Genomic DNA, 12498 nt, shown 5'->3' with positions numbered 1-12498 from the left:
TTTTTTTTTTTTTTTTTTTTTTAGATTAGGCGACTCTTTATCCAATCCAGATAATGACAGCTGTAGGACACTCAGAAGTATAAGTGTAAGTTCGAGAGAAATGCCCCCCACAGATGACAGTATTAATTTCCTAATGGTAAACTGTGGAAGCATTGGCAAAAAAGTGGCAGAGTTTGAAGTGCTCACGAAAAGCAGTGAAGCTCACATAATACTAGGTAGAGAAAGCTGGTTATAAGCTAAAATTGGTAGCAGTGAGACTTTTGGGAAAAATTTAAGTGTATATCGAAAGGATACACACACAGGAGATGGAGGTGGTGTATTTGTCACAGCAGACAAGAAGATAAAATCCACTGAGATAGAAACTGATGAGACCGTCTGGACAAGACTATTGTTTGGACAAGACTCAGTACCAGTGGGTGGGGATAAAATGATAACTGGATCCTTCTATAGCCCACCAGACTCATCTCCTTCCAACTATAATCTATCATAGATCCCTCGAACAAAAAACTGTGTCCAGCTCTTGGAAAAAGCACAGGTCACACCTGTCTATAACGAGGGTAGTAGAATTGATCCACAAAACTGCTGTCCAATATCCTTGACATGGATTTGCTGCAGAATCTTAGAGCATATTCTGAGTTCACACATAATGAGCTGCCTTGAACAGAATGACCACCTCAATGCCAACCAGCATGTATTTCAGAAACATCGATCATGTAAAACCCAACTCGTATTTTTCTCACATGACACCGAAAATTTTGGATCAAGGCAAAGAGGTAGAAGCTGTATTTCTTGATTTCCAAAAAGTATTTGGCTCAATACCACACCTACACTTATTGTCAAAATTATTATTAATGGGGTACCAAGTGAAGTTTGTGATCGGATTGAGGTTTTTTTGGCAGGGGAGATGCAGCACGTTATCTTGGATGGAGAGTCATCATCAGAGGTAGAAGTAACTTCAGGTGTGCCCCAGGGAAGTGTGATAGGACCCTTGCTGCTCATGTTGAATATTAGAGACCTTGCCGGCAATAATAACCACAATCTTTTTGCAGATGCTGCAGTTAATCTATAATACAGTATTGTCTGAAAGATCATCAGATCGTAATAAGATTTCAAAGTGTGCAAAAATTGGCAACTTGCTTTAAATGTTCAGAATTGTAAAACTGTCCACATAAAAAAAAATAGCAGTCTACGACTATATCAATGAGTCACATTTGGAATTAACCAACTCATACAAATACCTCATTATAGCACTTTGTAGGGATATGAAATGGAACTCCAGTTTATTGGTAGAGTACTGTAGAAGTGCAGTCAGTCTATCATCAGTCACTCATGTAACTTGGTCTAGAATATTGCTAAAATGTGCAAGATCCATACCAGATAGGGCGTGGGACACATGTCAGATAGGACTAACAATGGCTATTGAACATATACAGAGGAGGGCAGTGTGAATGGTCAAAGGTTCATTTAATACTGAACTGGAAGACTGTTGAAGATAATGTAGGGTAACCATCTCAAGAAAGTCTATTAACGAAGTGTCGAGAACCAACTTTAAATGATTACTCTAGGAATCTACTACAATCCCCTCATGTTGCGCACATAGCAATCATGAGGGTAGAATAATTACTGCACACAGAGTGGCATCATTCTTCCCACACTCCATACGTGAATGGAACAGGAAGGAACCCTAATGTCTGGTACAATGGGATGTACCCCCTTCACGCACCTCACAGTGGTTTGAAGAATATACAGGGAGTTGCAAAAAGGTACGGCCAAACTTTCAGGAAACATTCCTCACACACAAAGAAACAAAATATATTATGTGGACATGTGTCCAGAAACGCTTACTTTCCATGTTAGAGCTCATTTTATTACTTCTCTTCAAATCACATTAATCATGGAATGGAAACACACAGCAACAGAATGTACCAGCGTGACTTCAAACACTTTGTTACAAGAAATGTTCAAAATGTCCTCCGTTAGCAAGGATACATGCATGCACCCTCCGTCGCATGGAATCCCTGATGCACTGATGCAGCCCTGGAGAATGGTGTATTGTATCACAGCCATCCACAATACAAACACGAAGGGTCTCTACATTTGGTACCGGGGTTGCGTAGACAAGAGCTTTCAAAATGCCCCCATAAATGAAAGTCAAGAGGGTTCAGGTTAGGAGACCGTGGAGGCCATGGAATTGGTCTGCCTCTACCAATCCATCGGTCACCGAATCTGTTGTTGAGAAGCGTACGAACACTTCGACTGAAATGTGCAGGAGCTCCATCGCGCATGAATCACATGTTGTGTCGTACTTGTAAAGGCACATGTTCTAGCAGCACATGTAGAGTATCCCGTATGAAATCATGATAACGTGCTCCATTGAGCGTACGTGGACGAAACTAAAAAGAGCTCTAACATGGAAATTAAGCGTTTCCGGACACATGTCCACATAACATCTTTTCTTTATTTGTGTGTGAGGAATGTTTCCTGAAAGTTTGGCCGTACCTTTTTGTAACACCCTGTATATAGATGTAGATGCAAATTTACTTATGTCACATTTTATGCCTATGTTTAAATCATCTATAAATGGTTCTTCACTAACATCAAATATTTTTCTTAATTGGAATATACTCCACAAGATCAGTTCATTTATACAATTACAAGCACAATAAAAAGCTGTAAGAGCAGCCATTAACTTACCAACCAAAGTGCATTTAAAGTTCAAAACAAGTGGTATATATTAGTTCCCACTTGAATGAAAAGTTTTAATTAAATTTTCCATTTTGGCATTAAGGGAAAAAAGTTGTTCTAAGTACAATGTCCTATGATAGCATCATTGTCACCTTACTTCTTATTCTTCTTAACCTTGCAGACTATTCTATTGCTACTTTCATATGTGAACATATTATTGCCATGCTCTTTCCATCCTTATTTATTTCATAAACATAAATTAATCCTGAACGTCATTTCATGGCTCCATTTCACAAGTACTGTGAAAAAGCATAATATGGATGGTGCTCTAAGAGCCAGTCTCTCTTTGTCAATCCTTATCTCTCCATTCTAGTAACTACCAGTTTCTAGTCATTTCCTTGGCTTCCTCTCAGCTTTGTTATTTTCACATTGGTAGAATTACTTTTTTTGTTATTCTGATTTTTTTATGGCTTGTACTACACTGGTCAAAAGTGCCTACATTACAGATCAAACCTGTGGTTTTCTCTCTTACTGTTGTCTTCTCCATACTGATGTTACAATAAGCTGATGAATACCTAATACGCTCTTAATTTGCATATGAAACTGTACACTGAGAAATAAATGAGGGAAGCTCAGCATACAATGGTCCATAAAGATTATTCTCTCACTCTTCACTCAAAAGACTAACATGAAATGATGAGAAGAGATGAGATACACACAAGAAAGAGAGGTTGATCATCCTACATTTAAAACTGTTTTGGTCTACTTAGGTACCATTAACTATTTTTTCTGACAACAGCCCTCACTTAACATTTTCATCATCTAACACTGCTGAGCATTTTGGCAATACTGAAAGTGTAATCAATACAGCACATGTATAACCCACTGGGTCCAAATCACTTCACACTTCATAAAATAAATTTTTCTCCACTACAGGAAGGTTGCTGAGATCAATTTCAGAAGTGGAAAATCACCATAAATTTTTCACTGCCAATAGTTACATTAGAGAAAAATTAAGACCCCTTATGCTGAAGAACATGTGTCATAAAAGACATATTTCAAGATAGTATATGCACCTCAGTGGTTTCAAAGCAGTGCTCATAGATACATCATTTCCATTACGTCACATAGTATGTGGAATATCTTACAGGGTGGAGTCTTAGGTACACATGGGCAGATGAAACCTTGTCAACATGAAACCACACATCCTCTGGCCATCCCCATTTGATGAGGTCTTCATCTGAAAAACAAAAATACAATATTTGCTATTGAAATGGCATTTTTTATTTAGTACAAGAAGGAAATCTGCTTCAAGGTCATGAATCTTGTAAACTTAGCAAGTGTCACAAGGATAGTTAATACAAGGCATGTTCAGAAAGTAAGTAGTTTCGCTCTACTGCCACTACAGCACTAGCATCACAGTTAGCATATTCGAAATTATGTCTCTGATTCACTGTCTTTCCACTTACCCCTTTACAGCCGGATTGTGTTGTGTTTATGTTTGTTAGTAATTGTTCAAAATGTTAAAAGCAATCTCTGAACCTGCCAACTGTGAAGTGCATTCTGTAATACTGTTTCTGGATGCAAAGAATATTCAACCAGCTGAAATTCATTGCCAACTTGTACAGATTTGTGGCGAAAAATGTCCATGGAATGGTGAGAAAGTGGGTGAAACAATTAAATGATGGTCAAACTAATGTTCGCGATGAAGCAAAAAGTGGATAAGAATGCTTTGTGATGAGTTTCCACAAACTTCAAAAACAGCTTGGTCTGAAATTGCCTCAAATCACTTAAATTTTCACAAATTGTGCTCCTATTGGGTTACAAAAATGCTTACGGTTGTCCACAAGATGAACTGACTTGGCAATGCTTTGACATTTCTGACCCAATACAGTGGCAAGGGGCATGAATTCAAAAACAGAATTGCGACCGATGACAAAACTTGGGTTTGTCATGTCACAATGGAGGCACTATCGATTTCCCAAAAATCTAAAATTCAAAACAACACTGTCGGCAAAAAAAAATATGGCCACTGTGTTCAGTGACACAGGGCATTCTGCTTATTGAGTTCCTTCTCAGAGGTGAAACTATCAATGCGGTGTGATACAAGAAAGCTATGGTGTACAATTCAAAACAAAGGGCATGAAATGCTCTATCAAGGCATTGTAATGCTTCATGGTCATGTGCGTCCTCATTCTGCTGGTGTCACTAAAAACCTTGGTCAATAATTCAGGTGGGAGCAGTCTGATCACCCGCCGTACTGCTCCGATCTCACACCTTCTATCACTTGTGCTTGGATTCAAAGTGTGATTTTTGAGGAAGGCATTTTGACAACAATGATGATGCATAAAACAGGGCTCAGTAGTGGCTGTCTTCACTGATGGTATCTTTCTATGAAGAGGACATAGGCAAGGTTTGACATTATGACAAATGTCTTAACAATGTGGCAACTATGTAGGAAAAAATCTTCAGAAACACTCTTTCCTTTAAAAAAAAAATAAAAAACGTTTTTCGATGGTGTTTTCCCCAAAACAGTACTTACTTTCTGGACATGTAATGTATCGCTAGGTTTAGCTATCTCATGTTTAAGATGACAAATATAACTCACAGAAAAATTCAGTTTGGAGACAACTCTACTCTAGTCTGTTGGAGCTTTACTCAAATAAGCATTTTGTAATTTGTTAATAGTACAATTGCTTTCCTCTCACATGCATCTTTACCCGACATGCATCTATGTCATATTCGTTAAAAGCAAATATAAAAATTCTGATATAATTAGATAATACTGTCTTTGAAAAAAGTAATAATAAACATCTTAAATGTGTTAACTTAAACTTAGGCCTAAAACTTTCCCCCTAAAGATCATTTCATGAAATTTTGGGCAAACCGTTGGATGTCTGTAACTTGCTGACAGAATATTTCAACAGTCATTCTGGCTACCTCCTGTCATGTACTGGCAACAGTACACTGTGACTCTTATCAATCAGGACAGTTTCCAGTTAGATGCAGAAGGGAATCCAGTTACAGAATCACTTCGTGGTCTGTGTGAGTCAGTGTCGTTTCTGCAGTTTTACAACGTGAAGATGTTCAATTTGATAGCAATGAGGGCAGCTTTCACCACAGGGGATGCCCACAGCACTGCATGCACTTGAGCAACAGACATGCAGGGTCTTAATACTTTGGAGACTGGCTACTTAGAAGAATACTGGGGATAGGGAACTGGCAATTTATGCAGTTATATAAAGGCTTACTGGCACATATGTAATTGATTTATCTTCAAGATTAATACATACTAAAAAAAGTACCAAGCTTCAAGTTTTATTTTTCATCCTTACTTTTGTTCTTTGACAGATTGTAAATGCTAAAATAATGATAATATAATCATCCTACCACAAAAAAGTGCAAGGTGGAGTGGGAGATAGATAGTGTGTATTGTTGGGACAATGTTTTTTTTCCCACATTATGACTGATGTTATTTTTTGTTAGTTATGTTTTTATTTGGGGGGGGGGGGGGAGGGGGGAAGTTGCGCACGTGTAATTTTCTTTGAGATTTAGTACCTCCACTGTTGCTGAAGTAGTTTTCTATGAGTTTTGTGGGTTGGGTTGTTACATAAAATTCATAATTATTAGTTGATACTGGTGGGTATCACGGAGTGAGTTTTTATTTTGGTCAGGTCACATTTTCAATGATAGTCATTGCCTGTTGGCCTCATGAGCTTCGGTTGAGCAAAGTAGATCAAGGGAAATTTCCAGTACCAGGTTTTGAAGGTACGTTTGGGTTCATGGTATCATGGACTTCTTTTGAGCTATATAGATCAAGCGAAATTTTCAATGCCAGTTTTTTTATTTGCACTGTTTTTTTGCTGAGTATATATGTGCTTGACTGTTCTATTAGTATAAGTTATGGTATGTCATTATTAGGATTGTTGTACATTTAGTTTGACACCACCCAAAATCTTCCAAATTCTCACGGTTGTCCTGTTAGTTTCATGTTATTTCTGCAGTTAAATATTTTTTGTATTATTTGTGTCTGTTCACATGTGTAATGAGTAAAGTCATGGTCACCATATTGTATAAGCTCAAAATAAGTGTGTCCACCATATTAATGACATCACAGGTCAAAATCAACCAGAGGTACCACAATCTTTGGTTATGCCAGAGAACTCCTCAGTACACTTCTGCCAGCGGACACCTGAAGATCGCCAGAAGATTCTATGCCAAAATACTGTGGCAGCAAGGTACAGAAGTGTGGCAGAAAAATCTTAAATGATAGAAGAAAGGAAGAAGATGTATATGACCGAGACCAAGTCACAGGTACAAAGAATTGTAAAGTGTTCACAAAGGAAATCTTTCCCTTAACCACTATGGCAGAAAAACATGCTCTTCATAATGATCCAAATCTTTCCAAAGCTTGGAGGAACAATTTCAGATACAATTACTCTATAAGAAAAACGAAGGGTGCACAAGGAAGAGGGGGCAGTGGAAGGAAAGAGGGGAAACTAAAGCAAGGGAGAGGGGAGGAGTGCAGTGAAGAGGACCAGAGTAGAAGGGTGAGGGGAAGACAGTGAAACTTTTTGTTGCAGTGTTTGGAAGAATGGAATATAGATTTGGCAATGCTTCATATGGGAGGTTTTTTTAAAACTACATCACTGGCTTTACGACAGATAGGCAGGAACTGAAAGCAGCAAGTAAGGTATGACTAATTTCTGTTGGCTCATAATCCTGACGTAGGTACAATGTCACTTTGGAACTGGCGAGTACAGGCTTCTAAAAATGACTGACCTATGGATGAAAAGGTTTATATATACAACGTGCGACAATAAAATAATGAAACTGCTTTGCTTTGCAAGATGTGGCAACCCTGCAGGCTTGTGTAGGGACAATATCTTTGACCTTGGTCTATAAGCTGCTTCTAGTCCAAGTGGCACATTGACGCAACTGCTCTGTCGTGAGTTGTGCTGTAATAAGTTAACACGTTTGTGTCTCTCATCACGGAAATGGAACTGCATAATATTGCGCAACGGTATGCCATTTATTTTTGCGTTAAATTGGGTAAAAATGCGACGATAACTTACGGTAAGCTTCAGAAGGCTTTTGGAGAGGAGGTTATGTCAAGGGCTCAAGTTTTTTGTTGGCATAAAATGTTTAGTGAAGGCAGAACAAATGTTGAAGATGAAGACCGCAGTGGACAACCATCAACCTCACGGACAGATGTCAACTTGGCCAGAGTGCATGAACTCGTACGATCTGATTGAAGATTATCCATGAAAATGATTGCAGAAGAACTGAACATCAATCAAGAAATGGTTCATCTAATAATAACTGAAGAGCTTGGTATGAGAAAGATTTGTACAAAAATGGTCCCCAAAAATCTCACACCACAACAGCGACAAACACGAAAAAATGTGGCAGCTGATCTGTTAGAGCAAACGGAAATCAATCCAGAATTGCTGAGCCATATTATCACTGGTGTTGCAAGTTGGTTTTTTCAGTACGATCCAGAGATAAAAAGCCAAAGTTAGCAATGGTGCTCAAAGGGATCACCCAGACCAAAAAAAAAGCTCGCGTGTCAAAGTCAAAAGTGAAATGCATGCTTGTGTGCATCTTTGTTTCCGAGGGAATTGTTCATAAAGAGTGGGTGCCTCCTGAACAAACAGTTAACCAATATTACTACAAAGACATTTTAGAAAGACTTCGTAAAAGAGTTCTTTGTGACTGTGCTACATTGCTGATAATTGGATTCTGCATCACGATAATGCACCATCCCATACTGCTCTGTCAGTACAGCAATTTTTTACCTCAAAAGAAAGTTCAGTACTACCACAGCCACCTTATTCACCAGATATCACTCAGTGCGACTTTTTTCTATTTCCAAGAGTCAAAACGTCGGTCAAGGGACACCATTTTCAAACAACACAAGATGTCCAAAAAGCTTGATGAGGGTCTTGGAGGATATTACAGAAGATGAGTTCCAGAAATGTTACCATCAATGGCAGAATCGCTGGAAAAACTGTGTGCAACAAGAAGGGAACTACTTTGAAGGAGACAACACTAAACTTGACTAAAACAGTAAGCACCATTTTTTTTTCACATCAGTCTCATTACTATATTGTTGCACCTCGTAGTAATAACAAAAGGATACTTCATAACTATAATATTGAGAAAATGGACAGTTGTTTTTTACATAACTCTCTGTCCACAGGCCCTACTGTATCCATTGGTTCCAACTGACTGCCATGTCATCCCCCACCAAGCGCATCATTATATGCGTATGGAGGGGTGTGGGGGTCAGCACACCACTCACCTGGCACCCGGTCCCAGTTTTCCCACAAAGGAAAAATCCCTAGCAGTACTGGGAATTGAACCCAGGTCCTCCACGTGGCACTCACCCCCACTGACCACATAGCTACGGAGGTGGAACATGGCATGTTGTGATCATATACCCATCTACTGATAGTTTTTGCTTCTTTTTTTAATTAAAAAATCAGTTTTTGGCAAAAGTTGTGCACAACCATTTCCAAAATTCCTAAAAAGAGACCCCCTCTATGTTGGCTTACATCTGTTAAAGCACAAAGTTTACTAGACAGCAATCTAAAATAGTACAGAGTATATGTTAATGTAATGTTTTGGGCATTTCTGTTATTGTATTACAAAGTTTATAAAGTCAAGAGCGGTCACAAAGTAAACTGAACTGCGAACTGGATAAATTTTCTGGCGTATTCCTTAGGGACATACCAGTATTGGTTCAAATGGCTCTAAGCACAGTGGGACTTAACATCTGAGGTCACCAGTCACCGTACCAGTATTACTTACGTATGTAATATGCTCATTCTTTGGAGTATCAATAACAAGGGCACTAATACCAGTATTGAGTTTAGTTTTTCTACAAAAACAAATATTAGTATTTTGCTTTGTGCCACCCATATTGAGTCTTCCTTCTGGTTTTAACATAATTACTGAAAGTATTTCAGCATTTAAGAATACCACTGTAATTTTATTTAAGGCTACTATGTTTTAATTTTTAAATATTTTTTTATGTAGAATACAAATAGCTGTAATACAGAGGGCACTAGTTACTACTGATGTCACATGCCAAGGTTAGCTACACAGAACTGTAAGCGGAAAGCTCATTTATAAGTTAATTGTCTGTAATGTATAGCAGTGTGATGTATGATTTTATCTCCTATGAGCCATCATAAGTTGGAAGGTACAAATATTACAGTTTACAAGCTGATGCAGTTGTGATTTGGTATTAATTTATATTTTAATGGCTGATTCTCACTATGTTCTTTTATTCATATAGCAATGAATATAGCTACTGAGGAGCTCAAATCACTCTGCAATGAACAGATTAAAAATTTACAACTGTTGCTATCCTTCCTCCTATCTAGGATCTCATTAATACGTTCTTGGCACATGCTGAAGCGAAAGAATAAAATGCACCCTAACAACATCAAACCACCACTATGGCACCTGCTTTGTCATTGAATTGCTCATACTTATCTAACAAGTACTGAGTCCCCACAAGAATATGGAGGGTTTGGCAAGGGAGGTTTCTTTTATCAACGCAGTCAAACACATTAGAAACTTCAGGAACCATATCTAGCTACAAAATGAGCACTGTATAAAATACCACCACAAGTTATTGTCGTGACACATTTGTTGCCTTTGCCAACTCATAACCAAATTATGTCCTACAATTTAACCTTCACCTCGGGCTACAACAGTTCGGACTACAAAATTTTTGAGTATGCACATTGATTATGACTTGAGCTGGAAAGATTATTCAATTCTGCATGTTCTGAACTGAGTATAATTTCTAGAGTTTGTAGTACACAATGTTCAAGATCACTGTACTTGCTTATTTCGATTCTATTGCATCTCATGGTATAATGTTCTGGGATGTAACAACATCTCACTTGAGACATTTTTAAATTACACAAGACAGTCATTAGAATTATTATACACAGCTCTCCACAGACTAGTTCCAAGTTTTTACTGTGCAGTTAAAAATACTTACAGTACAGTATCATCTTGGTACTTATCCAAGTGTACTGTATACAACAACACATGTGAGCAGTGCCTGTATTAATTCGGATTTCCATAACTACAGTACGTGTATCAGTGAGAATCCGCATGTAGAAAGAGCAAGAATAACAAAACCTCAAAAATGTAAGTCATTATTGAATAAAGTTGTACAATGCTCTGTCAATTTGCATTGAGGGAATATGGGCAAGAAGAGTGAAAGTTTACATCAGAATTAAAAATTTACTTGTTTAATAATTTTTTTAACAGAGATGAATATTTTGAATTCCTAAATCAATAACAAATATTTGTATTTTCTCCATTGTCACTTGAATCATGTTGTTCTCATTGTAAATTTTATATTTTGTTTGTACACTCTTTTAACTATTCTCAAAGTGTACTGCACGTGTGTCAAATCATTATTTACTTCTTAAGTCAGCATGTATAACAGCAATACATTTGTTCACTCTACCGATTATGTTGTAAAATGTTACTTCTATATTTATTATAATTTAGTTTAGAGAATTCTGCCATGGGTATGCTGTGCTCTATTACGGCGATTCGTATATCATATACGTGATGAAAAGGATGATGATAAACTAAACTAAGCTGTAGGTCAAAAAACTATGTTTTACACATGTACAAAAAAAAGTGTCGACCGTAATGCCCATGGGCAAAAAGAGGTCTATTTTATCGCTAAATTTGCTGCAACCTGAAGTAAACTCTCGGGTACTGAACGGAATAAATGCAACGACAGTGACGAACGCTAAGAAATCCATCACGGTCGTAAATATGAGGCGTTAACAGCCGTTATAACTTCACTTTTAATCACGAGAGGTTTTCCAGGTGAAATTTCTGAATGCGCACGGTAACTAGTATTAAACATGGTTTAAGTTACGTAGTTCATCACCCTTTCCTTTCTCTCCTATGAATTTATGTCACGAACGAATGTCCATTACATGTCCTAAGCTTCTATATACACATGCTATTATTAATGGCGTGATATTAAATATCCATGAACCAATCAACATAATAAGTTGCTGTACGAGTCTGGATTTTATTTGTATTTGATTTTCCGGCTTTATGTCGTTACCGGCCGAGGCTCTTCTTTTAGACCACAACATCAACATTACAAGTAGTCGCCAAGAAAAATACCCGGCATAAGTCAATAAGTCATGTCCTTACAAAACAGAGTGAGACAATAAAATGACCAATATGAAAGATACTTACTTTCGAATTTGTCTATTCCCATAAACAATGTCACTGGTGGTGACACGACTGGAAAAAATATAAAATTTCATAAGCAACGGAAGAATATTCATTCTTAAATCAGGCTCATCTGTCTTAAAACTATTACCGTTACTGGTGAAATAAAAAACCATTGTGCTTCTACTCTCCTAACACAAATTGTCAACACTGCGCCTAAATAATAAACACAGTACACTCCACACAACAAACATTCACGTGCTTAAAATCATATTCACCACCGTGACACCTATGACGCAAAGATAGCACGTACACTGTAGCATACATCAACGAAAAGGTATATTTATTTCTGACTTCGACCAATACATCGACCACCAAATATACTCGAGCAACAAGCCGAAACTAGGTTAGATTCCTTCGAAATACAGGTATAACCACGTGAATGTGTTCGATGAACACGCAGGCATTCTCCCAGATCGCGTGGTTTGTGACAGCGTGTAAGCTGTTTGAGTTGCGACCATTGGACGGTTGCAACCAGTTTCGGCTGATCAGAGGAAATAACAATAAAGTATTGCATCAAAA

At 37.8% G+C, this 12498-nt stretch overlaps 1 protein-coding gene across 1 annotated transcript in view; it reads right to left on the bottom strand.

The window, feature by feature from the left end:
* The window catches only part of LOC124799234 (coiled-coil domain-containing protein 25), a 46117-nt gene extending 33883 nt beyond the window's left edge, over positions 1-12234 (bottom strand). Inside the window, exons 1-3 of the mRNA XM_047262774.1 lie at positions 12068-12234; positions 11941-11988; positions 3834-3925 (exon numbers count right to left, since the gene is read on the bottom strand). Coding sequence (XP_047118730.1) covers positions 3834-3925; positions 11941-11988; positions 12068-12092 — 165 coding nt within the window. The 5' untranslated portion in view covers positions 12093-12234. The remainder of the gene's footprint in view (positions 1-3833; positions 3926-11940; positions 11989-12067) is intronic.
* Between the last annotated feature and the right edge of the window lie 264 nt (positions 12235-12498).

This window comes from Schistocerca piceifrons, chromosome 5 (genome assembly GCF_021461385.2).
Source record: "Schistocerca piceifrons isolate TAMUIC-IGC-003096 chromosome 5, iqSchPice1.1, whole genome shotgun sequence".
NCBI classification, from domain to species: domain Eukaryota; kingdom Metazoa; phylum Arthropoda; class Insecta; order Orthoptera; family Acrididae; genus Schistocerca; species Schistocerca piceifrons.
The sequence above is the reverse complement of the archived record's forward strand: the minus strand, read 5'-3'. Positions and strand labels throughout refer to the sequence as shown.